The 27,189-nt window shown below is 32.6% G+C and overlaps 1 protein-coding gene across 4 annotated transcripts in view; it reads left to right on the top strand.

Moving 5' to 3' along the window:
* LOC143057830 (uncharacterized) overlaps window positions 1-27,189 on the top strand; it is a 98,315-nt gene that overhangs the window by 17,033 nt on the left and 54,093 nt on the right. For all 4 annotated transcript variants that reach the window (XM_076231258.1, XM_076231257.1, XM_076231254.1 and 1 more), the window contains exons 5-6: window positions 21,773-21,869; window positions 25,381-25,534. In XM_076231258.1, coding sequence (XP_076087373.1) covers window positions 21,773-21,869; window positions 25,381-25,534 — 251 coding nt within the window. The remainder of the gene's footprint in view (window positions 1-21,772; window positions 21,870-25,380; window positions 25,535-27,189) is intronic.

The following is a 27,189-nucleotide window of genomic DNA, read 5'->3' as shown; positions in this document are numbered from 1 at the left end:
GGATGTTAGGATACTTGTTACTTTATAAATGGCAATAAGTTTTGACTTATCTCCCTTATAAATGTACAAGTAGTGACTTATCTCTCTTACAAATGTACAAGTTTTGACTTATCTCTCTTACAGATGTTCAAGTTTTGACTTATCTCCCTTACAGATGTTCAAGTTTGGACTTATCTCCCTGACAAATGTACAAGTTTGGACTTATCTTCCTTACAGATGTTCAAGTTTGACTTATCTCCCTTACAGATGTTCAAGTTTGGACTTATCTCCCTTACAGATGTACAAGTTTGATTCATCTCCTTTACAAATGTACTAGTGTGGAATTATCTCCCTTTCAGATTTTCAAGTTTGACTTATTTCCCTTTCCTAATCTCCTTTACAAATATGCAAGATTTAACTTTCCCTTAAAAATGTGCAGGTTTTCTGAAACAGCTTGTAGATTCTTCTGTGGGAAACATAAACAAAAACTTTTCTTAACAAAGAGTTTAACTTGTTCTAGTAAAACACTCAGTGACAAACGTAAAGTGTAACAGGATGAATGTCAAGTGTTTTTATGGCCAGTTAAATTATAAACATTTTGTGGAGTGCCTACTTAATTCAATATTTATCATATAATATTCGGTCCTATTTTGAAAGAAAGAATATTAAAAACTCTGGGTGTCATCTTTTCATACTTTTTGATTGCTACAAAATAAATTTCAAATAAGTACTAAAGCAATAAAGATCCTTTTGCATTTTTATACGACCGCAAAAATTGAAATATTTTTGGTCGTATATTGGTATCACGTCGTTGTCAGCGTTGTCAGCTTGATAATCATGATAATAACTTTAGTATAATAAAGTAAATAGAAATCAAAAGATTTTTACAACAAGGTTTATAACCACTAAATGAAAGTTGGGATTGATTTTGGGGGTTTTGGTCCCAACATTTTTAGGAATCAGTGCCAAAAACGGGGCACAAATAAGCATTTATTTCTCTTGGTTTTCACACAATAAATTTAGTGTAAGTAAATAGAAATCTATGAAATTTATACACAAGGTTTATGACCACAAAAGGAATGTTGGGATTTATTTGTGAGTTTTGGTCCCAACTGTTTAGGAATTGGGGGCCAAAAGGGTCCAAACTTAAACTTCGATTGATTTCATCAAAAATTGAATTATTGGGGTTATTTGATATGCTGAATCCAAATGTGTATTTAAATTCTTATTTTTAGGTCCTGTTTTCAAATTGGTCGTCTATATTAGGGACCAAAAGGGTCCAAAATTAAACTTTGTTTGATTTCATCAAAAATTGAATTCTTGGGATTCTTTGATATGCTGAATCTAAATCTAAATTTAGATTTTGGATATTGGACCATAATAGGTAAATTTCCAATTTATAAATTTTTCAAGTTCTTAGACCACATTCATTCAGTGTCAGAAACCTATTCTGTGTCAACTATTTAATCACAATCCAATTTCAGAGCTGTATCAAGCTTGAATGTTGTGTCCATACTTGCCCAACTGTTCAGGGTTTGACCTATGCGGTTGTATAAAGCTGCGCCCTGCAGAGCATCTGGTTTGTTTTGATATGAATATTTTAAAAGCAGAATTCATATATTAGTAAATTTTTAAAGAATTACTAATTTAAAGGTACCCATTTAAAATATGTTTTGTTTTTTCGTATGTTCTTTCTTTTTTTGGTTGAATTTTCAGTCATTTGCAGTCTCAGGTCTCATGGTACTATTCTTCAATAATATTGACATACTAAATGATATCAATCATTGTATGAGCAATTTTGGTCTTAGGTTTGTAATCCTTTGTCAGTTTATGCTCCATCCAGTATTTTACTGCAGGCCTGAAGTGTGTTAATTACATTGTAGGAAGTAAGCTATAAACTCTGCCAGGAATATTGTTTGATAGAGTTTTCTTTTGTAAGTTTACCATTCCATTCTGTGGAAACCATCCAGCATTTTACTACAGACCTGGAGTGTGCTAATTACATTGTAGGAAGTAAGCTATAAACTCTGCCAGGAATATTGTTTGACAGAGCTTTCTTTTGTCAGTTTACCATTCCATTCTGTGGAAACCGTCCAGCATTTTACTACAGACCTGGAGTGTGTTAATTACATTGTAGGAAGTAAGCTATAAACTCTGTCAGGAATATTGTTTGACAGAGCTTTATAAATTATAAATGGCTATTATAGAATTCCTGGTAATCTGTAAGATAGAATTGGAGGAAGTCAATAATTGTTGCTTGTAATTGACTGGTTCTAAAATCTTTATTGGTTATTGGAGACCAGAAACACGGAATTAGTAGAAGATAATACAGTTGACTTGTCAAATTTGATTATTGTGTATGCCTGGTATAGCATGCTGTAACATACACATTGAAAAGCATTCAGTAAAATACATGTTGAAAAGCATTCAGTAAAATACACATTGAAAAGCATTCAGTAAAATATATATTGAGAAGCATGGAAAATGTTAACTTTTGAAATGGTTAAAAATAATATCATTTTCATCTTTGGACTTTTATATATAGAACAAACCTTCTTGTGGAAAACCAATAATGTTTCATGGTGAAAGAATTTTTGGAAGTCCTTTAGAAAAAAGGGCCTTAAAACTTAAACCCAAGATTTAAACCTATGATAGTTGATTGGAGACTCATAAAACAGTTGATTTTACTTGATTTTACTCGTTTTTTGTTTTTTTTAAGTACATTTATCATTTAACTTCTTAAGTTTCAGAAATTGTTAATTCATTGTGTGCAAGTACAAATTAATTCAAGTTTAATAGCACATGTAACTGGAATGCTGCAAACAAGACATGCAGACATAAATTTGAATATGACTTTTAACATATATGTAATACTTAATCAGGGTTATTTTCTGTAATACATTTGTAATAAAACACCGTAAAATTATCTGTTTTAGAGTACATATTTATTGAATCATTTAATTGGCTTCTGACTTGTCACTGAGGATCTGTTGGTCGGGAGCTGTTCTTATTTCATACATTTAAGAAGAAAGAATTTTGACCAACATAAACTGTGGCGGATTTATTATAGGGTGCAGGCGACATTACTCCCATTTTGATTGTCCCCCCCAAAAAAAAAATCTTGTCTTTCACATGATTTTTTTGCATAAAATCTTCCAAAGAATTATTTTGGAATTAAGCCCCATATTTCAAAACTAATAGATCGACACATGATCCCATAATTGCAAAGATATCTCTTAGCATATTTTGTAGACATTTTTTAGTGGTTAATTATTAACAAAAAAGACATTCCAAACTTGAACCAACATTTTATCAGAAGAATAGCTACCTGTATAACTTTTCCAATACAAACTAAAATGAACATTAAAGTTAAGTATATCCTTCACTGTAAAAGTTTACAATCACATGTAAATTTTTCAATAATGCTTCATAATTATCTTCAACAGCCATGAATAGGGTTGGATAACATTATTTATGGATACATTATATATGCTAATTGGTTTAAAACATTCAAAGTATATCATCACAACTATTTAAGGTGGTACCTAACACTACAGGGAGATAACTCTGTAAAATCAGCTAAACGTTTTAATTACGTTGTGTTGTTAAGGTAATATTAAGCTTCTCAAGGATCAAAATAAGTGTTTGTCAAACTGCTATATAACTAGTGTAATTTTCTTGATAAAATGGTTGGTTCAAATTTTTTGAAATTTTTATATTTTTGTCTTAAGGACAAAGTATTACTTTGTCAAAATTTAAGGAAAATTAAACGAGCCAAATTAATTTTAGTTCAGGTGTTGGGTACCACCTTAATATTCAGATTTCACAAGTTTTTATTAACTTTTCGGTTTTGACATTCAGTCTGGGAAGGTTTCAAAAATGGTGAAAATTGTTCACACCCCTTTTAATTTTACTGACGGCTTAAGCTACCTCTGGGGACTGATTTAAATGCAGTAAAAATTGCTCACACCCCTTTTAATTTTACAGTTTGCTACCTCTAAGACTTAACCAAGTTAACCAGTCAGGCTACTTAAGTAATTACGATACTACTTGGCATTAGTACCAGTATGTCTGTTTTGTTTGGGATATAAATTTGTCATAACGTTCAGAAGTAAATGGCTTGTTTACAACACCTCATACCATGGGCTCTAACAAGTAAAACTATGATAGGATCACCTGTATACAGTTTTATTATCAAGTTAATAATAAAATGTTATGTGTACTCATTCAGACAGGTATTATATATCAGATTTATTATATTGTCATATATTTACCTGGATAAGTGACAAAAGAAGAAAAATCTCTTTGATATTTCACTTAACGTGAAAGCTTTCTTTAGTCACACGGAAATTCATTATTATAAGAAAGTGTATGTTCAAATTACAGGTCACCTGTAGGTCTATATGAGAAATTTACTACCCTCTTTGATATGGTATTTTTTTTTCCTTAGTAGATTTTTTGTTAAGAATTTTATGATGACATTGTATGTACCTCACGAAGGTTATTAAAGAAAGGTTATTAAAGAAACATGCATTGTTGCAAAGGTATCACATATTTTTTTAATAATTATAAATCAGATCATTCATTTTTATTGTAAATTAAATGTTTGTACATGCTGAATCACTGATAGACAGTAGTTAGAAAACAAAATGCCTTCAATTAAATGCTTCAAATATTTCATGCACATTCAGGACAAAAAGATTTTATATGACATGGATTTGACTGCAGTGTATCAATGAAAATCCTGTCTTACAGTGAATCACTTCAAATCACCTGCAATCATTTTTTACAGTGAATCACTCCAAATCACTAGCAAACACCCAGTCCCACAGTGAATCACTTATTAATCACCATGGCAACCACCCTGTCTCAGTGAATCACTCTAAATCACTAGCAATTATGTCGCACAATTAATCACACCAAATCACCAGCAATCACCCAGTCCCAGAGTTAATCAAGCCAAATCACAAGTAATTACCATGTCTCACAATTAATCACACCAAATCACCAGCAATCACCCAGTCCCAGAGTTAATCAAGCCAAATCACAAGTAATTACCATGTCTCACAGTGAATCACACCAAATCACCAGCAACCACTCTGTCTCACAGTGAAAGACTCCAAATCACCAGCAACCACTCAGCTCACAGTGAAAGACTCCAAATTACCAGCAACCACTCAGCTCACAGTGAAAGACTCCAAATCACCAGCAACCACTCTGTCTCACAGTGAAAGACTCCAAATCACCAGCAACCACTCAGCTCACAGTGAAAGACTCCAAATCACCAGCAACCACTCAGCTCACAGTGAAAGACTGCAAATCACCAGCAACCACTCTGTCTCACAGTGAAAGACTCCAAATCACCAGCAACCACTCAGCTCACAGTGAAAGACTCCAAATCACAAGCAACCACTCAGCTCACAGTGAAAGACTCCAAATCACAAGCAACCACTCAGCTCACAGTGAAAGACTCCAAATTACCAGCAACCACTCAGCTTACAGTGAAAGACTCCAAATCACAAGCAACCACTCAGCTCACAGTGAAAGACTCCAAATCACCCAGTCCCACAGTGAACTTCTCTAAATCACCAGCAACCACCCTGTCTCATGGTGAATCACTCCAAATACCAGCAACCACCCTGTCTCATTTCAGCAATATGATGTTCAGTAGTTGTTGTTTGTTGTTGTGGTTCATAAGTGTTTCTTGTTTTTTATATAGATTATTGTTGCATAGGTATCACATATTTATTTAATAATTATAAATCAGATCATTCATTTTTATTGTAAATTAAATGTTTGTACATGCTGAATCACTGATAGACAGTAGTTAGAAAACAAAATGCCTTCAATTAAATGCTTCAAATATTTCATGCACATTCAGGACAAAAAGATTTTATATGACATGGATTTGACTGCAGTGTATCAATGAAAATCCTGTCTTACAGTGAATCACTTCAAATCACCTGCAATCATTTTTTACAGTGAATCACTCCAAATCACTAGCAAACACCCAGTCCCACAGTGAATCACTTATTAATCACCATGGCAACCACCCTGTCTCAGTGAATCACTCTAAATCACTAGCAATTATGTCGCACAATTAATCACACCAAATCACCAGCAATCACCCAGTCCCAGAGTTAATCAAGCCAAATCACAAGTAATTACCATGTCTCACAGTGAATCACACCAAATCACCAGCAACCACTCTGTCTCACAGTGAAAGACTCCAAATCACCAGCAACCACTCAGCTCACAGTGAAAGACTCCAAATTACCAGCAACCACTCAGCTCACAGTGAAAGACTCCAAATCACCAGCAACCACTCTGTCTCACAGTGAAAGACTCCAAATCACCAGCAACCACTCAGCTCACAGTGAAAGACTCCAAATCACCAGCAACCACTCAGCTCACAGTGAAAGACTGCAAATCACCAGCAACCACTCTGTCTCACAGTGAAAGACTCCAAATCACCAGCAACCACTCAGCTCACAGTGAAAGACTCCAAATCACCAGCAACCACTCAGCTCACAGTGAAAGACTCCAAATTACCAGCAACCACTCTGTCTCACAGTGAAAGACTCCAAATCACAAGCAACCACTCTGTCTCACAGTGAAAGACTCCAAATCACCCAGTCCCACAGTGAACTTCTCTAAATCACCAGCAACCACCCTGTCTCATGGTGAATCACTCCAAATACCAGCAACCACCCTGTCTCATTTCAGCAATATGATGTTCAGTAGTTGTTGTTTGTTGTTGTGGTTCATAAGTGTTTCTTGTTTTTTATATAGATTAGAACGTTGGTTTTCCTGTTTGAATGGTTTTATAAAAGTCATTTTTGGGGCCTATTTTTGTTTAATATGCTTGTTGTTGGTGTGAGCCAAGGCTCTGTGTTGAACGTACCTTGACCTATAATGGTTTACTTTTATAAATTGTGAATCACACCAAATCACCAGCAATCATTCACCCTGTCTCACAGCAAATTTTGTATCGCTTAAGCAAGAGTGATAACTGTGTGTTTTATCATCTATATAAATGGTGAACCTCAGTGGTATAATTTGACAAGTCATAGAAGTTGACCTCGGATAAAACTTACTTACCAATACTGTTGGAAGTCTGATGACCTTTAGGCTAAAACTATGTCCAGACTTACAGCCCTCAGACCGTATGATATGTCTGTCATTTATTTACAAATCTATACTGGATCAGTCATAATATTATAATATATCATAAGACAACAAGTTTGTGACTAACATATTTACAGGGCTACCCTGGTAATGGTTAGACTCTAAATACATGTGTACTACTGTGGAGTCATCTATTTTCGTTGATATCAATTTTCGTGGATTGAGGAAATCTTGCATTTTCGTGGATAGTTGATTTCCTGGTTTTGTCCAGGTCTGAATGCAACCCAATAGCAAATTTATGATTCGTTGAACATTTAAATTCGTGGTTCACCAGTACCAACGAAAACCATGAAAATTTGTATCCCACGAAAAATAATGAATCCACAGTATGTTTGCCAGTGATGTTTCTGTTGTATGACCAGCTCTGAATGATATTGAACCATTTTTTGCTAAAAAAAAATACTTTTAGTTGTTCAAAACTCCACAATATTTTTTGCCATAACACTTTCTCTTAGTCTGCCATTCTGGACGGTTTTTGTTGGTAATTTGGTGAGACATTAAATTTTTTGGGATAATTTTGTTATTTTTTTTAGTTTGTTTGAATATTTGAGTTATGGGACTTTGATTATATATAGGGTTTGGGCTATATTCATAGTTTGAGCAAATTCCTCAAATGTAATAAGCATGTAACTTTGTTAACCAACCTTTTCCATGTTTGTGAATTTTTTTTTTAAGTTGTTTAAGAGTTTCAGGGATAATGTTTAATTTTTTTCTATTTTATGACAATTAAGATGCCAACAGGTCGTGGGTCGGCTGTTTACTTTATATATTGTGCATACATTTTTATCTACTACCTAATACACAAAATCACTTATCTTAGTAAGAAATGTTTACTTTTTATAAAATTTTATTACTTTATTATCTCCTACTTCAAATTGTATTATCAGAGGTATGCTAGTTGTTTATAGTGTTTTATTAGTAATCTTCAAACTTATTATTAAAGAGATCACACAAAGTTAACTGATAACAGGTTTAGACGTGTACTCAAGTTAGAAATACATTCATCCACCTTGTTAGAAGTTATGTGTTAGATGATTGAAAGTTACATTATTCCTGATACATAAACTCTTGAGGGGGATTCTAGGGTTTTCAGAAAAAAAGTAAGTTTTTGGAAATCCTATATTAACAGCAATTTGATTAATACTAATAGAGGTTTGGAAGGTTGGTTACAACAGGGGTGGATACAGGATTTTTAAAAGGTGGGGTGTCGTTCCATTAAACGAAAGAAATGAGGCCAACAAATTTTTGGATAATTTTATGTTAAAGAATTATATATTTTTCATCTAAAGAGGGGGGGGGGTACAGATACTCCCTCTACAGTGCTCTACCCACCTTATTTCCTCTGAAATACCACTTTAATGTAATTGAGACTTTCATTAAAAAGAAAATTGATTTTCGATTAATATTCAATTAAAGGTGCAAGTCTTAAAATTATTTGAGCAGCCTTTTCCAAAGTTTCAGTTGTGTTGATGGCCACACCATATATCATGTTTGCAAAAAATTAGAGTTTTTTTTAACTATCATTTTTAAATTATTTTAAAAACCTTTGCCTACTTCTTTGTGTTATGTTAACCAAACATTTGACATGTTGTCTCTTTGACACATTCCCCATTTCCATTCTCAATTTTATTTGACAGTCTTTCAAAACACAATATTATTTAGGACTGATGTACCATGATGATCAGGCGCGGATCCAGCCATTTTAAAAAGGGGGGGGTTCCCAACCCAGAGTAATGAGGGGGTTCCAACTATATGCTCCCATTCAAATGCATTGATCGGCCAAAAAAAAGGGGGGCTTCCAACCCCTTGAACCCCCCCCCCCCTGGTTCCGCCACTGATGATAGATATTACCACTCATTCGTGATTCCCTACCTTATATAAGTGTTAATACATTAAAGATAATCAAATTAAATGAAAATGGTTGAATATTTTTACTAGCAGTTTATGACTCGTTTATATTGTCAATTTTCGCCATTAGGCATAACCATTAAATATTAACTTCATTGTCATTAAACTTCTAAGTATACCTGTCAATAAAAGAGCATATATTAATATGTGTCTATTTACCTGAAATAAAATTAATATTTTATGGTCTCAGTTTTGAAGCTTTTTTTTAAAAGGAATCATATAATTTTGTTTTTGTTTTATGCATATGGTATTTCTTAGTGTTTAAGCAAAGAAAATGAATGTAATATTTTGTTGGCCTTCAATGCTAACTGCACCATTAACCAGAGAGTCTTTGTATTTATCAATGGTTACATTTTATACAAAGTCCATCTATGTTTTTTTTTACAAACTTAAGATTTATAGCCGAATTGCAGTTCAAAGAAAATGTTAGCCAAGAAAGAAATATTTTTTATTAGCCTTTCTATTTATTTATATTCACATGTCGAAAAAATGTATTAAATCTAATGATATAATAGTTAAATATCCAATTGTAGTGTTATTGCATCCAAGACACTTAATTTTGGCAAAATTCTATTTTAATAAAATGATAACCAATACTTAAAAAAAAAATATTTGCCTATTTCTAAAGATCTAGCTCTAAACAATTTGAGTCACTTGCAAAGAAATATATTGAATCAAATTGGCTTAAAATATTGCATCCAAGACCTGCAAAATTCAATATTAAAATAATATTCAAAATAATTTTTATTTTCCTTTTTCTAAACTAAAAGTCACCTGCCGAATTATAAATCAAATCAAATCATTTAATTGGTTTAAATTCACAATGCATTTAATATGCAGCATATGTGCAGGAGTGCATCAAAGGTAAAGAAAATTCAATGATAAAATGATAACTATAAAAAGCTGTTTCTTTCCTCCTCCCTGTGTGTTGATAGCCACCACATACCATACAGTGTTTACAAACTGTTTGTCAGTTCTCCACTATCTAACAGATCATAGGCTAAATTGCTCAACCGGTTGACATTGATTGATAGCAGGAGTAGGAGGTTAAAGGTCAGACAAGCTTAGTACACATTAATAGGTGTAATATGGTTTAGTATTTCTAAACCAAGTGGGGGAAGGATGTTACATGTTTGTTAAAAGTCACAAATAGATTTCAGACATATTTGTTTTTAAACTGTTTTTGTTTGAGTGGAATTAAAATCTTGATTATTTGTGTATTCATAGTATTGGATTAAGCACGATTTTCCTTCAGTTTATTGGAGAAATATTGGATTACAGTTGATATTTTATCTGTGTGAGAGAACATGGATTATTTGTATTAAATAGTTTATTAGAGCTCTAAGGTAAGACGCTTTTTGTCCTATTTTATTAATTTTTACAATGCAGGAGATTTTTACTGATTCGATGAGTCACGGCCTTACATATTTAGGAGGTATGTTGGAGATCACTTTACATGTAAATGATGTGAAAGATTTATTGCTCTGGTTTAATTGATAATTTGTTTATCAAAAGAAGTAAGGTATAGTCTTGTTGTAATGGCTCTCTGTTTCATAGTATCTTAGCAAAAAATGGGGTGCAGAGTTTTTACAAATTTCCTGCAAACAGTTTCACCTATCATGTCTGTTCAATGTCAGATACTTAAAATACTTGGGTATAAGACACATGTTAAAACTGTTTGTTTGTTTTGACTTGTAAAATACTGACAGTTTTAGGCCAAAAGATAAAGAAATGTATTCTGTGTTTATAAGGGTGTATTTTTTTTTGTTATGATACACACAATGACACATGTATATTTGTAGATTAAAATAGTTCAGATATATTATATTTATTTTTATATTAAATGTACATTTACTGCTTACATATTTTTTTCATTTTTGTGTGTGTGTGTTTTTACATTTTTTTTATATTCAGTATACTTTAAAAGCAATTTTTTGGACATTTTCAAACTACCGGTAATAAATTTATAAATGTACACTGTATGTCATGAAAAACATTGAATTTTTAATATACTGTTGCAATTAAAGGAGACATGTATACCCTCTGGGCCCCCTGGATATGCCACTGATATGTTATGTTTTTATATTGTATTGTAAATAAATCTGTAAGAGGGCTGGCTACCTTTGATAAATATAAACACAGGATTTATAGTTGTACATGAACCGGTAATTGGATCTTAATTTGTGAAAAATAGGAAATGATTAAAAATGTTAAACTCAATCTGTTATGATGCCTTAAATTCATAGGCTAAAATCAATGAAGTTGACTAGAGTTTATGAAATACTGCAAATTCAGAAAAAATCATGATTATGCATGCCTTTATTTTTGAGATTTTGTCATTTTAAACTAAAAAGCGATTTTATTTTTTTGTGATATACATACATTTGTATAGGAAAATCCTGTTTGATTCATATAAAAAATTTCAAATGCGAGTTTCAATTATAAAGCAACCATAACACTGTCGCATTTTTTGCAATAATAAAAACATCGCAATAATTTCTGAATTTACAGCACTGCAAAAAAGGACAACTCTGTAGCATTATTAGGATCTGATTTATAGGGTAACTAGAATTTTTTTTGAGTGGCCTAATGGATGTTCAAGAAAAATTACCTGTGAAATAGTATAAGGATGAGAGAATCTGATTTATTACATTTTTCAGGCAGGCCTATTGATCTATTAAAGATATACCATAACTAGTAGAAAATCAATTGATTCATAGCCTTCAAATTACACTTCTTGTCTTTAAAACCACAAATTTAATATCGGAAATGATTCAAATCAATAGCTTAACCTCAAATGTTAAAGTATATATATTGAAGTAAATTGAGTAATTTGAGGTGAGCCTTTGATCTTGTTTATTTTGTAAATTGTTTCATGGAGAAGCTCATATAGTCATTCACTGAGACTGAAATTAAAACAAAATGGTGATCAGGTTAGAGATTGTGAACAGATGAAATTTTTAATATTTTTGGCAAAATAAAAAAGATATGTATGTTTCCTATATAATGGTACCTCCTTATTTTATAAGCTCAGAAATAGCCTAACTTACTGTTTTTTTTTGCCATTTTTCAATAAGCCCTGTTAAAGTCAGAATGTCCCTCCCATAGACTCATTGTAAAAAAAAAGGTAAAATTAAAAAAATACCTAATACCCTTAAGTCTTTTTAAAAATGTAATAGGAAAGACAAATATTTTTTTTTTGGCCTAATAGAAAGAAAGGATGAAGATAAGCTGTAAAGCAGAAGTTTAAATTGTTAGAAAATATCTCATATTCAACCTAAACTTATATTGAATTATTTGAAATGTAGGATTAAAAACAAATGAAGTCTGACAATTGACTCCTTCTTTGGTTAACCCTTTCCTGTGCACTCGAGTTCAACTGTGATGTTTTGTGAGGTTCTGTCAGAAGTTGTTTGATCCTGTATCATGCTCAGTGTTGACTTTACAGTTTAACTTTTGTTGGTGAGTATTTTACATTGGGGATGCCTGTTTTCTATAATTTTGAGGTTTTAATTTGCAATTAGAACAATCTTACATTTGGGAAAAAGTTGAAATCAGTGCAGGACACAGTTAAGAGCGTGTTCACCACACCACGAGTCCTTTGATTGCCCCAAAAATATATAAATTAGTTTTTTGGCATTATTAAAAAAAAAAAAATACCATAAAATGTCCACAATTTTGTTGCCTCACACCTTTGGCAGTATATTTTTATCTGGAATACACCTCCTTTAAAAAAAAAACTAGATCCATGCAACCCCTGAAATTAACTTAATTTATAAACATAAAGTAAGCCTTGTGTCTCCTAAATATGGTTGATGATAAATTCAATTTTTTTTTTACTAATTGAAATTTGATTTGTTATTTCGCAATATAACAACATTAAATTAAATATGGTAAACGCCTCAATTGTTTATTTCTCATGGCAGTTTAATTTTAACATGAGACCTAATTATAAGGAATTTCTTCCAGTCATTTATCTTAATTAAAAATTTAGTTCGAATTTAAAGTGTAATCCCATATCAATTCACACCACTGCTTCATATTAGCTGCAATTATAGATTGGTGAGATTTATAAGTTCTGAATTCTCCTGTAATAGTGACATCGAATCTGTCATGGAAAATTATAAAGGTTTTACCAGATTGTATGATTTATTTATGAGATGGGAAATTAATTTCATCTTTTAATGGAATTATTAAAAGCTCGTTGTCAGAAATAGTAATCTTTTAAGAGGATTAGATCCAAGCTTATATGCTTTGTTTAAACAAGAATCGATTGAGAAATCAGTGAAAAATTCACTCTCAAGTATTGGAATCAAATGGCTTAGCTTTAAGGACTAATATTGTCAATGAAAAAAACTTTGGGGGATCAGAAAGGGGGGTGAGAACAAAATTCAAATGGAGTTAGTGAATTGTTCAAATTGAAGAGATTATTTATCCCTTTCCTCCATGAATTTTTTTTTTTACATACTAGATTAGCATATATATAGGATTTAAAAAAAATCAAAAAATCATCAGGTTTAAAGTATTGGAGCATTGTGAAAACAAATATTTCATCAATGAAATTCAATTCAGATATTCTCATGGATATCCTTTTCATATTGGATACAATTTTTTCTAAGTCTGATCCAGACATTTCGTAGTCAGAGCATTTCAACTGAGGAACTACACAGGCGTCAAAAGGCGTCATTATGGAGTAAAGGGGGTTGCGTCAAAAGGCGTCATTATGGAGGATAGGGTTAACACTCACTCATCTCAGGGGGTTTTAAATTGAAATGAGAAAAAATTGGTTGATTCTTATGAGAATTTCTGGATCTGATACTCAGGTTTTATAGACATTTCTCCTAACCTAAACCTACTTCAGATTATTCCTGAGATTTAAAAGCTCATAAATTGGCAAGTTGTGTAAATAAAGAGTAAAGAAGTAAAAGGGGCCTAAAAAAAATAGCAAAAAACCTGGCCAAGTTCAAATTTGCATGAGGCCTGAAGTGACAATATTTGTTCTATATAGAGGTTAAAAGGGGCCTTAAAAGAAAAGCAAAAAATCTGGCCAAGTTTAAATTTACTTGAAGTCTGAAGTTACAATATTTGATATAAAAATTGTAATGTGAAGTCATACTGTTTGATAATATAACTTACAATATTTGTTATAAAAATTGTAATGTGAAGTTGCATTGTTTTACAATGGTGTGTATTGAACCTGTAATATTGATTGCTTGAGATATAACTGTTACCTTCAGGGCATAACATGATTACTGACAGTTTATCAAACTCTTTGTTAGCTTATTAAATTGATTGGTTTTATATATGGTGTATAATACTACTTAGGATAAAGTACAGTTATCCTACATGAGGGAGTTGAGGGGGATTTATCAAACAGACGTGGCTTTTTAGGTATTAAATATTATGAACAACATCACCAATAATGATTGTTTTCCTTCAAAATTTAGGGTTTTGATATTTTAAGATTTAAAGATGGGTGTGAAAAATGGAAGTTATTTTATTTAATCCTTGTGCAGTCAGAGGTTAAAAAGAAAAATGTACAATATCAATTTTCATATTCATTACAAATAATCCAAGGTCATAATTGTGTCTTAGCATCTAAGCTATGAAGGTCATTTGTATGAGGGAGAATTCTGAACACTGAAAATCATTTATAGTCTTATTTGTTTGAGGGAGTATTCTGAAAAGTCAAAATTATCCAAGGTCAAATTTGTATCAGGGTCAGAACTAAGACCTGTCAAAAACACTCACGGTCATATTTTTTTTGTGGATTGAGTATTCTTACCAAAGAATCAAAACTCAAAGGAGTATACTTAAGACTGAATTGAACAAACAATGTTTCCCCCTGTTAACATGATGTTAAGTTGATATGAATAAAATTAAAATAAGTTATCTTAAGTGTCAGCATCCTCTCTGTTGTCTTTTCCACAGTCATCAGAAGTGAAATCACACATGTACTGTAAATTCAGAAATTTGAGCATACATCTATTAAATAAAGGCAACAGTAGTATACCACTGTTCAAAACTCGTAAATCTATAGACAAAACAAAATCGGGGTAACAAACTAAAACTGATGGAAACACATTAAATATAAGAGGAGAACAACGACACAATATTAAAATGTAACACACACAGAAACGGACTAAGCATTAGACAAAATCTGATGAGAATAACAAATATAACATCAAAACTAAATACATGAATTTGGGATAGAAAAGTACCGTGACATGTCTTATAGTAATGTGAATTCACACTCAAATGTGATTTTGTCATTTTAGACTGAAATGCGATTTTATTTTTTGTGATATTTAGGTAAATCCTGTTTCATTCATATAAAATATTACAATATGTGAGTTTAAATTATTGACATTATAATCCTGTTGCATTTTTCGTAATAAATAAAACAATAGCAATAATTTCTGAATTTACAGTACTTATAAAGTCCCATGATTAATACAGCACTGTAATCCAGACTTAAATAATGGTCATTCTTCCTATCCATCATATAAATTGATCCAGTGAAAAAGTTCATAATATCGCCTGGTGTAAAGTTTATTTACCTAGAAATGAACCTTGACTACATGTAACTTCTGTTACTCTATCTAACTCTTAGCAACAACACCTTTATTGTCTCAAAGTTACGTTCCACCTTTCTTATTCAACATGGACCAGAAACTCATAGCAACAGCACCTTTATTGTCTCAAAGTTACGTTCAACCTTTCTCCTTCATCAAGAACCAGAAACTCATAGAAACAGCACCTTCATTGTCTCAAAGTTACGTTCAACCTTTCTTCTTCAACAAGGACCAGAAACTCATAGAAACAGCACCTTTATTGTCTCAAACATACCTGTCAACCTCTGAAAATGAAAAGTCAGGTCATGACCTGCATTGAGAAAAAAAATCTCAGGTCATAACGCGTACGACATTTTGCGGGCTCAATTGAAGAACAAAAATATGTTTACATATAATTTATATAGTCAATATGTATATGAAACAGTTAGAACATGTATACAAGTTTATTTCAGACTATTGTTATATTCCATAGTAGCAGACTTGGCATTCTTTAAAAGAACTGCACTTGGTTTCAGTTCATAGCAATGCAAATGTGTATTCATTTTACAAGAAAGAAGAGCACACAGTGTATCCTTATTAAGATCAGCCCTACACTCTGTAGCTATTTTCTTTACTAAAGAAAATGCCCTCTCACTGTCTGCATTGCTGTTTGGCAAAACCAGTAATGTTTTAGCAAGTTTTGACAAAACAAAAAATCTTGGCTTGTTTTCAACTACCACTTTGTTATTTTCAACTGAAAGGGCCCTCTTTACTATTTGGGTGGTTTTAGTTTTTCCACAGGAATAACCTGAAGCTATTCCTTCACAGCTCAGGTAAACAGTCCTACATTTTGACTTTTGGTTACATTGAAAAAGACCGATAAAACCGAAGGTCGCATTACTTCTAAATACCGGAAACAATTCCGGTCAGAAATCCGGGTGAAACGGGTAATGTTAGAAATTCCCGGGACCCGCCGGGTAAAGAAAAACTCCCGGGTGAGAGGTGAAAATAACGGGTGTCACCCGCAAAAAACGGGTGAGTTGACAGGTATGCTCAAAGTTACGTTCAACCTTTCTCCTTCAACAAGGACCAGAAACTCATAGAAACAGCACCTACATTGTCTCAAAGTTACGTTCAACCTTTCTTCTTCAACATGGACCAGAAACTCATAGAAACAACACCTTATGTGTCTCAAAAGTTCAATCTTCATCCTTCAACACAGAGCAAAAGCTCATACCTCACTGCAAGTTTTAACTTTAAGGCAGCTCCCAGCACCAGTTTGAGTATAATTCTCTGCTGGATGTCAATCATGATATGCTGATCTGTGCATCAAAGAATACAAAGGATGTTCCTTGTTTAATTTTCACAGCCCTGTCAATGGTAGTCAATGGTAATCAATGGTAGTCAATGGTCAGTTTTGGCTTGAATTTTATATCAATGCTACATTTGTCATTATGGGACTGTGTAGTTATCTCATTAATATGCAAATTCTAGAATAAAGATATATTTGTACTCTCTTTGATCTCCTTACACTAGTGGACACAATAAAAATTAGGTTGAAGTATTTTCACTCCTTAAATTAGGCCTACAAGCATGACTTCAGTATGTAGACATTAACATTTGTCAATACATACAAAGGAATAAAAGAGGAAAATATCATTAATAAAATGTAAATTAATTTCTTTGTAATTTTGATAAGATATTCAAATATTGAAATCTTTATTTAACACAAAAATCCATTAGTTTGTTGTTGCATTCACTTCAAAAGAAAATAAGAATATACTTCAAAAATGTTCAAAGACAAAACAGTTTTGAACGAGACAATTGAGACAAAAGGTCAAAAGGTCAAATTCACATGCAATATTTTACATATGCAAGATTGAACAAAAAATTGATATGGGTTTTGTAAATAATATATTATTTGCTTTAGTGATCTTATGCACAATAGCGTGCTTGGTTTGAGTGTGAGATGTAGCAGAATCCAACCAAATAGGTTGTTAAAATTAGAACTTTCCGCTAGGCCACAAAGCTCAGACACTCAGACCCAGCATTTATAACAAAGTGTAAAAACAAAAGAACCAATTGGGGTCAGCTCAGATGTATAATTTATTTAATTACTAGTAATATAATAAGGCAATAAATCAATAGGACAGAACACACATTAATTTTCTGTTGGAAGCTATTTCACATAAGCTATAAATAATGCATTTAAAGGTAAATTAAATTTCAATTAATTGGATTCTAAATGCTTCTTTGTTTTTTTTTACCAGGATGTTAAATCAATTATAGATGTAGTTTAAAGTAGCTCATAAATGGCTTTTGTAATGATGAATGTTTTTTTTTTTAGCAAGGGAGCATTTAATTGAAACCTGAATTTGACTCTAATATTATTTTGATATTTTGCAGGAGTTAATTCTTGTTCTTTGATTAAAGTACATTACATTTACTGGTTTTGAGTCTGCAATGAAAAACAATAGGATGAGAAACATAAAAACTGTAAATTCAGAAATTATGGCGAAAAATGTGATGGTTATAATCGATATCTCAAAAATTAAAATCGTATTTTAGTCTAAAATGGCATAATCGCAATAAGAAATAAGAAATGCGCCCAATAATTTTCTAATTTACAGTATTTCTTTAAATTTTGTTATATATCAAATCAGAAGATGTGGTATGATATCCAACATAGTCCAAATGACTCAGAGTATGTGTATGGTAAGATCAATGCTAAACTTCCCACCTCACTTGACTATTTATCTGAAAGTATTTGTATATTGTAGTAATTAAACATTTCTGTATCTTTTTCCCATAATTCCTTTTGGTAGCAGCAGACCGTAACAGATTAGAATGTTTCAGTCAAGATCAAGCCTTTAGAAATGACTTTCTTGTTCCCCATTGATGATGCCTCTGTTTTCACCAAGTCACAGTGTATTGAAATCCATATTGTATTTGTAAGGCATTGATGCTACTCCTGACTTGCATTATTCATTTGATACAATTGTAATTTAATGGAAGACTCGAAAAATAAATGGAAATTATAATTATAGCTATTGTGGCTGACTCTATGAATATTATAGAAGAATATTCATGTCTACTCATCTGCTTCTACGATCCCATTAAGTTATTAGAGAATTACTTTGATGTATGTCACATTTATTGAAAACAAAATGTCTAAAACAGAAATGCAGGAAAAGTCCAATTAATTTACGCACTAATGGTTGAAAACACAAAGCTTAAAAAGTAAATTATGCATTTAAATTAGGGAAATAATTTTAGTTTTGAATGGAGAAGCTCTTGGCTGTTTACAGCATGTGCCTGGTGTGCTTTTGTTAAGACGACCTTGATATTCTGTTGAAGGTTAAATAACTTGTATCAAAACCTTGAATGAGATTAAATTATCAGAAAAAAAACAACAAATGAGTTATGAGTTATTTCAGGAGGGATTTACCTTAATCCTGCACATTAAATATTTATCGTTATTTTTAGCAATGCAACTCTGAAATTTGGTTGAAGAAATATGGTTTTCAAATTTGTTTGTTATTTTGTTAGATTATACGTGCAATTTGCAAATAAGTGACTGTTTTTATAGGTTAATTTTCTGGAATTCTTACATAAAAACATCATCTAGCAATTTTTTTTTAATGCAATTTTGAGATTATTTTTGAAAGTACTATAGTCTTATTGATCTGGTTTGGACTATCTGTTATCTGACTGGTCATTATAATCTGACTTAATTAGGGCAATGTATGCCTGACAATATCTTAAGTTCTATATTGATTATTGGACACTGATCTGGGAGAAAGATTAATTACTCAACAATTACTGGTGTGCTATGGGTCATTACAAACTACACAACAGTCGTGTGTGTCTCGCAGTGAAGAACACAGGAAATTAACCACAATGTTATGGAGCAAACTTAAGCTGTTAATATTTCATGTATGAAGTGATTTAATTAAACAAATCTTTACAATTGAATGGAAACCAAATTGACAAGCCCATTTTCGTTAACTTTATGTTTAAAGGTTTTTATAGACAGACTAAAAACTTGATTTAAAAACCACTTTGTAAAGGTATTTAGAAATTGTTGATTTTTATGGTTAAAGGCGAGGGGTGATAATGTTATGATTAAGATCTTAGGAGTTGCTTTATGAAGCGTGATATTGAACAAGTCTTTAGGATTAAAGGCCAGAATGTTAGTGTGTGTGACAATATTCAGTCAGGATAGTTATTTTATGATAATATTGTAACATTTTCGGTATTGCCAACCATTTAAGGTTGCAAGGTGGAGTTAATATTGTTTTGCGTGTAAAATTGTGAATGCAAGCCATTTTTGTAAAGTGATCCGATATTATTTGAATTTCTTTGTGAGGAACCTGTTAGTACAGCCATTATTGTTTACATTGTAACCTCCATGGTGGATTAAATAACATGTCGTGTCCGAGCTGGTCCATTGTGGTTTGATTTAGGATACCATTAGTTATATTGGCAGGAAAATGTGATTTTATTGGGAATTGATGCTAATGATTCTTGATGAAGTTCTTAAATGTGTTGTATGAGTTAATTACAGTTGGGGAGGAATAAAGATACATGTATTGATTGTATTGTAAGTGTCTGGGATTAATTGAAGATATACAAACATTTTTGTGGATTGCTTTTGTTTACTTTGTTTGTGAAACAAAAATCAACATATTTGTTATCTGGATTGTTGTGTACATACAGCTAGGTAAGTAAATTGAATAAAGTAAAAAAAAAACCAGAGATAAATAAAAATTTATAATTAAAGGATTAAAAGTGTTTACAAAATTATCTTAAGTATTTTCTTAAAGTCATTTGATTTTGTTATTTCACTAAAACTTAACTTAAAATATTGTAAAAATATTGAAAATGTCAAAAGGTTTACAAATTTTTATGTATCCTATGTATTGTATTTACTGGAAAAGAGGACCGTGTACAATTAAGTTTTGTCAAATCTGTGCCCATTTCCATTCTGACGAAATTCCACTTGATTTGAAGTGTACCGGTAGCCTAAATACCATACCTCAAAATGTGTTTTTCCTAAATATTGTATGTGCAGGAAAAGCAGACTGACTAATAGATGATCTTCAGGTTTTGCCAACTCTGTGCCCAATTTCATTATAGATGAAAATTCCACTGGGTTTGAAATGAAGTGAAGATCATACCATTGTTTTCAATTCTTCAGGGGTGTCTTTTAAATAAACTTAAACATGAAAACATGACACTTGGTGGGTTGGAAGAGGTTCTATGCTTGATCATGTCTGTAGAGAAATAAATAGTTATGCATTGAAATCAGCTTAACAGGTACATCTATAGAGTTTGGGGTATTAAATCAGTCCTGTGGTCTTTATGGATTATACTCCGTTGTCTCTTTGGCAATTATATTCACATATACATGTATAGCTAGTGTTTTATGTCAGTTTGGTAATGAATTTTAAACCAATAAAATATCCTTACCTTGATCCCATCTTTGTAGAAATACTGAGTAGACATGTGATTGACTTGACAGATCATTTATTACGTAATCACGTTTGTGATTAACTAGCTAGTTTAAAACATTATCATATTTGATGAACTAATGCCTTAAGCTTTTCTACAAATCTTTATTTAATTGACAAAAACTTGCTGTAAAGTTTATTTAACACAAATTTAAGTGTTTGATAAACTTCGCTTTAAGTCAATTCACACGTAATTGCATGTTTTTTTATAAACATGCTTAAAGTTATTTTACACATAACAATGTGTTTGATAAATGTACTTATATCTCCTTTACATAAAATTAAGTGTTTGAATGTGTTGGTTGCTATAGGTACAACCTTTAATTTCTGCAAAATAAAATTTTACCATAATTTGAACAGATAAGCAACTAATCTATTAGAAAGAATTGTTTGCCATGGGAAAATGTATTGACATATAATGTTCCAGCCTTTTAGCTAGCTATAAAACCACAAAAGTTTTCTACATAAGAAAATGCCTGTACCAAGTCAGGAATATGACAGTTGGTATACATTCGTTTGAGCTTTTGATTTTGCCATTTGATTAAGGACTTTCCGTTTTGAATTTTCCTCGGGAGTTCAGTTCTTTTGTGATTTTAATTTTTCCTAACTTGACGACATTTATATTTTCAGATAGTGGTCGCAGTCTTGTTATACAAGATCCTGTGATTAGATCTCGAGAGCTCTTCATCTCCAATTCCACAGATACTTATCCAGTTAAAGCATTAAAGTAAGTAGAACTCAAGAGGTGCTCCTTCATTCAAAGGAGGTTTATATTGTACCAGGAAAGCTCAATTGTAAAGTGATTCTAGGTAATTATCAAAATAGGTCAGCGTCTAGGAAGAGAGATGATGATAAAAAGCACCCAGACTGTTTTGAAAGTTTAAGATGGATTTAAGATTTAAAGAAATACTTTTATAAATCTCTTCCGAAGGGAACCATGCCATGCGGAGGCCTGTTACATGGCAATAATTAATATCCTAATCCTGCCTTAAACTTTAAGTGTTATATTTTCTAGACAGTAAAATTTCCCACCTGTCCCTCTTTTTGTCAACATATCTTTCCTTTATTTTTCAATTGGTTTTGAATGCTGAAGATGTAGAAAACATCTGCAACTGAAAGTTGAGCATTAACGTCAGCATACCCAAATATTAAGTCTCTGCTTTATAGAACAGACATACTTGATCATTACAAAAATTGACAAATCCAGAATATACTCTCCAAAGCTCCCTGTTGAAGGCCGTACCTTGACCTATAATGGTTAACTTTTATTAAGTGTTATGTTAATTGGATGGACAGTTGTCTCATTGGCACTCATACCACATCTTCCTATATCTTACTTGAATTAACCTTCTGTAGTTAGTAAATGTTAAAGTTCCTTGATAACATTATAAGCCAGCATGTATGCAGGAAACTCTTTACATTGTTAGCATTTATTTCCTGACTAAAGATAATATACATCACAAACTTAAGTGCAACAAAAACAATTAAGACATTTGTATCTACACACCATGTAAACAGTTAAATATCTGTCCAATCTTTTGTTGAGGTGATTTTAATTTACAATAATTATTATGAATAGTTCACACATAGCAGTCTATATTTTCTTAGGGTCATAAAACTTTTAGTCAGTTTTTTGTACTCATTCACCAAAATCAAACTATCAAAGAGCTGGATTTCATGTTACAATCAAGACTTGTGAGCTATGAGCACTGAGTCAAGTTTTATGCCTTCAAGGCCAGGCCTCACAGTCATAAAACTTTCGAGCATGATTTTGTACTCAGACTCAAAAATTAACCAATCAAATTGCTGGATTTCATGTTTCGTGCATGATTTTTGTGCTCGGAGCACTGAGCAAAGTTTTATGCCTTCAAGGCCAGGTCTGCATAATTTCCCTTTTTCTGCCCATTCCTGTAGATTTAGTTCCATGTAAATATTTAATTGTACAATTTCATCTCCTCAATGATTATGTATGAAATATTATCTACATATTGTACTAGGTATTAAAAGTCAAACTAACAGCTATCAATCAAATTACATAATTTATATTTACATAGCTAATTACCAAGCTTAAATTGCAACAGGTATTTAAATGAATTGAATAACAAATTATTACGCCATTCAGCCCTAAAACATCTTTAGGGCACTGTAAGACCTTCAATAATGAACAAAACCTATAAAACTGTTTAAGGTGGTACGTAACACTACAGGGAGATAACTCTGTAAAATCAGCAGAACGTTTTAATGACATTGTGTTCTTAAGGGAATATTAAGCTTCTCAATGATCAAAATTGTAGTTTGTCAAACTGCTATATAACCAGTGTAATTTTTCTGATTAAACGGTTGGTTCAAAGTTTTTGAAATTTTTATATTTTTGTTAAAAGGTCAAAGTAAATACTTTGACAAAATTTAATGAAAATTAAACGAGCCAAATTAATTTTAGTGAAAGTGTTGGGTACCACCTTAATAAGTCCTCCACATGACAAAATGTGCAACAAGTGAAAAGAGAAAACCAGCTGCCTTATTTATGCTGAATACAAGAGGAGGCAGACAACCAATAATAACCACTGAATAAGGGGTGTCTGACTTGAGACAGGCACTTTGAGAATGTGGTTGGGTTTACAGTGTTTGTGGGCTCTCAACCTTTCCCCCTAATCAAGGACAGTGGTGTTGAACACAACATAAGAACAACCATAAAAATCAGTTAAAAAAAAATCAAATATTTATTGCCATATAAACTTAATCAACATTAAATTTGTGACAAATACAAAATAAGTCAATAATATAACTAAAATCAGTAATCAGGCTTGTATTTTATACATAAAATTTGCAACTGTTGTAAGTAAATAAACATCTTTAGATTTAGCTGTAAAGAATTTCTCAATCATAACATCCTATCCTCCCTGTGTTATGTTAGGTCATCATCTTATTGCTGTATAGTATCTCTGATCACTGCATATTATACAAAACACATCTGCCGTACCATTTATTGGCAGACGCTCGCTTAAATCTCATAAACAGAATAATTTCCCCTCATGAGTGTGGAGATTTGAGTAGATTTTATTTCTAGTGTATTAAATCTCCCTGGTGAATAATTAAGAATTTTCCCTTAGATTTCAATCAAATTCTAGGTTTTAACATTCCTATAATAACTGCTTTCAACTGAGTATCGATTTATACATCAGCCCGTTTTAAATTGGTATTTAATTTAGCGTCTGATAACATCAACTTTTGTATGATATCTAAATGTGTTAAAAAGCCGGTAGAAGTCTAATTACTCAAGAATATGTTTTTATTTGATATCGTATTGATATAATAATATGGTATATACTCATTGAGAATTATCTGACAGAGTGTCATTGTGAATTGATTGTACAGAAACCTAGGTCTTGGTACTGAATATTGATTTTTAAAGGAGCCGCATAGGAGCCTGTAATTTCACACCTGGGAGTATTATATAATGCATATTTAAGTATGGTTTATTGAATAGTGTAACAAACTTAAATGTCATACAGGGTCGTTCTAAAGTTGTTAAAGTTATTTACCTCCTAATGCATTTTGAAATTAATATTGATTAAAGTATGTCTCCTTGCAGAATATTACCATAAATATATTTATGTACAAGTTTTTTTCTGCATCAATGCATTTCCTAATAAAAATATTTTATGCATGCTCTTTTGCCTTTAAAGCATGTTACGTTTTTAAGGAGAAATAAAGACTTTTAGTAGAAATCAAAGTGTGAGATATATATTTATATTGTTTTCATGATTGCAAGTTAGTGAAACTCATTGCTAAAAATCGTTAAAAAAATATGCATCTTTGATATTTAGGTATGACACAGTGTGAATTACCATATATCTTTTGATTTCTATTAACTGATATGAAAAAGAAGATGTGGTATGATTGCCAATGAGACAACTGTCCACAAGAGACCAAAATGACACAGACATTAACCATGTTAACAACTATAGGTCACCATACGGCCTTCAACAATGGGCAAAGCCCATACCACATAGTCAGCTATAAAAGACCCCAAAGCACAGTTGACTTTGACCATGCTATACACACATGCACACAGAACAAGATAACACCTACAAGCTTTGAAATTTTAATAAAAAAAAGAAAAAAGGTTTGAAAAATTCTAAGGGTACTTAAAATATTTGATATATTTTCAGAAAAGTTCAAATTCAATATTGATAATTTGATTGAAAAGTTTGTTGTAATCTGTTTTAATTTTGTAGAGGAAAGTGTCGAGTACAGCACTTCCCAGATATATACTCAGTGAAGGACTTTAGAGTAGAGAGGGACAATTACTTCTATGTGTTAGAATATAATCCTAAGACGAAAAGACTGGCCACCACGCAGGGGGAAATTAGAGTCGGGTCGAGCCACCAGGTATGTAAAACACTAGCCATCACCAAGGGGGAAATCAGAGTCAGGTTGGAGCCATTAGTTATACATGTAAAACACTGGCCATCACCCAGGGGAAATCAGATTTGGGTCGAACCACTAGGTATTTAAAAATTTAAAAGACTGGCCACCACCAAGGGGGGAAATTAGAGTTGTGTCGAGCCACCAGGTATGTAAAAGACTTGCCACCACGCAGAGGGTAATCAGAGTCGGGTCAAACCACCATGTATGTAAAAGACTGGCCACCACGCAGGGTGAAATCAGAGTCCGGTCGAGCCACCAGGTATGGAAAAGACTTGCCACCACGCAGGGGGTAATCAGAGTCGGGTCAAGCCACCATGTATGTAAAAGACTGGCCACCACGCAGGGTGAAATCAGAGTCGGGTCGAGCCACCAGGTATGTAAAAGACATGCCACCACGCAGGGGGTAATCAGAGTCGGGTCAAGCCACCATCTATGTAAAAGACTGGCCACCACGCAGGGTGAAATCAGAGTCGGGTCGAGCCACCAGGTATGTAAAAGACTTGCCACCACACAGGGGGTAATCAGAGTCGGGTCAAGCCACCATGTATGTAAAAGACTGGCCACCACGCAGGGTGAAATCAGAGTCGGGTCGAGCCACCAGGTATGTAAAAGTCTTGCCACCACGCAGGGGGTAATCAGAGTTGGGTCAAGCCACCATGTATGTAAAAGACTGGCCACCACGCAGGGGGTAATCAGAGTCGGGTCGAGCCACCAGGTATGTAAAAGACTGGCCACCACGCAGGGGGTAATCAGAGTCGGGTCGAGCCACCAGGTATGTAAAAGACTTGCCACCACACAGGGGGTAATCAGAGTCGGGTCGAGCCACCATGTATGTAAAAGACTGGCCACCACGCAGGGGGTAATCAGAGTCGGGTCAAGCCACCATGTATGTAAAAGACTTGCCACCACGCAGGGGGTAATCAGAGTCGGGTCAAGCCACCATGTATGTAAAAGACTGGCCACCACGCAGGGTGAAATCAGAGTCCGGTCGAGCCACCAGGTATGTAAAAGACTTGCCACCACGCAGGAGGAAATCAGAGTCGGGTCGAGCCACCAGGTTTATATATCTTTAAAAAATGTTGTTTTGGCTTGTAATATTTGCCACTGGATTTTAAATGTTCTTCACCTAGTCCTTGAGGTGTCCTTTTCATGTTGGTGGGTTCTTTCTGATAAATGCAAACCTCATATCTCTCTTTATTTTTTATTGTAAGAGGTGCTCTTCTAAATTAAATGAATAATGCAGATCCTGTACAGATATAAAAGGGAGGGTCCTAAATCAAAACTTCATGTGAATTTCATGTGAAAATTATTGATACAGAATTTAAATAATTATGTACTTAAATTGTGTATTAAAAGCTGAGATTGAAATTCACATGAAGTTAACACCAGATTCAGTTAAGATTAAAATTATTTTCAAATTAAAACGAAACTTAAGTGCCTTGAATTATAAGCTCAGTTTAGATAAACTTTAAATGCATTTTGTGATATTCTAGTGATGAAATATTGCCTACGCTGAATTAGAAATTGAGATTATATTTCATTTTCATGGTCCATGAATTTGTTATTTGCGTATGTAATCAATTAAAACCACCTTATTTGTAATAAGTTAAAATATC

Source organism: Mytilus galloprovincialis, chromosome 13 (genome assembly GCF_965363235.1).
Source record: "Mytilus galloprovincialis chromosome 13, xbMytGall1.hap1.1, whole genome shotgun sequence".
Classification (NCBI taxonomy): domain Eukaryota; kingdom Metazoa; phylum Mollusca; class Bivalvia; order Mytilida; family Mytilidae; genus Mytilus; species Mytilus galloprovincialis.
This window is presented reverse-complemented; position numbering and strand designations above follow the sequence as displayed.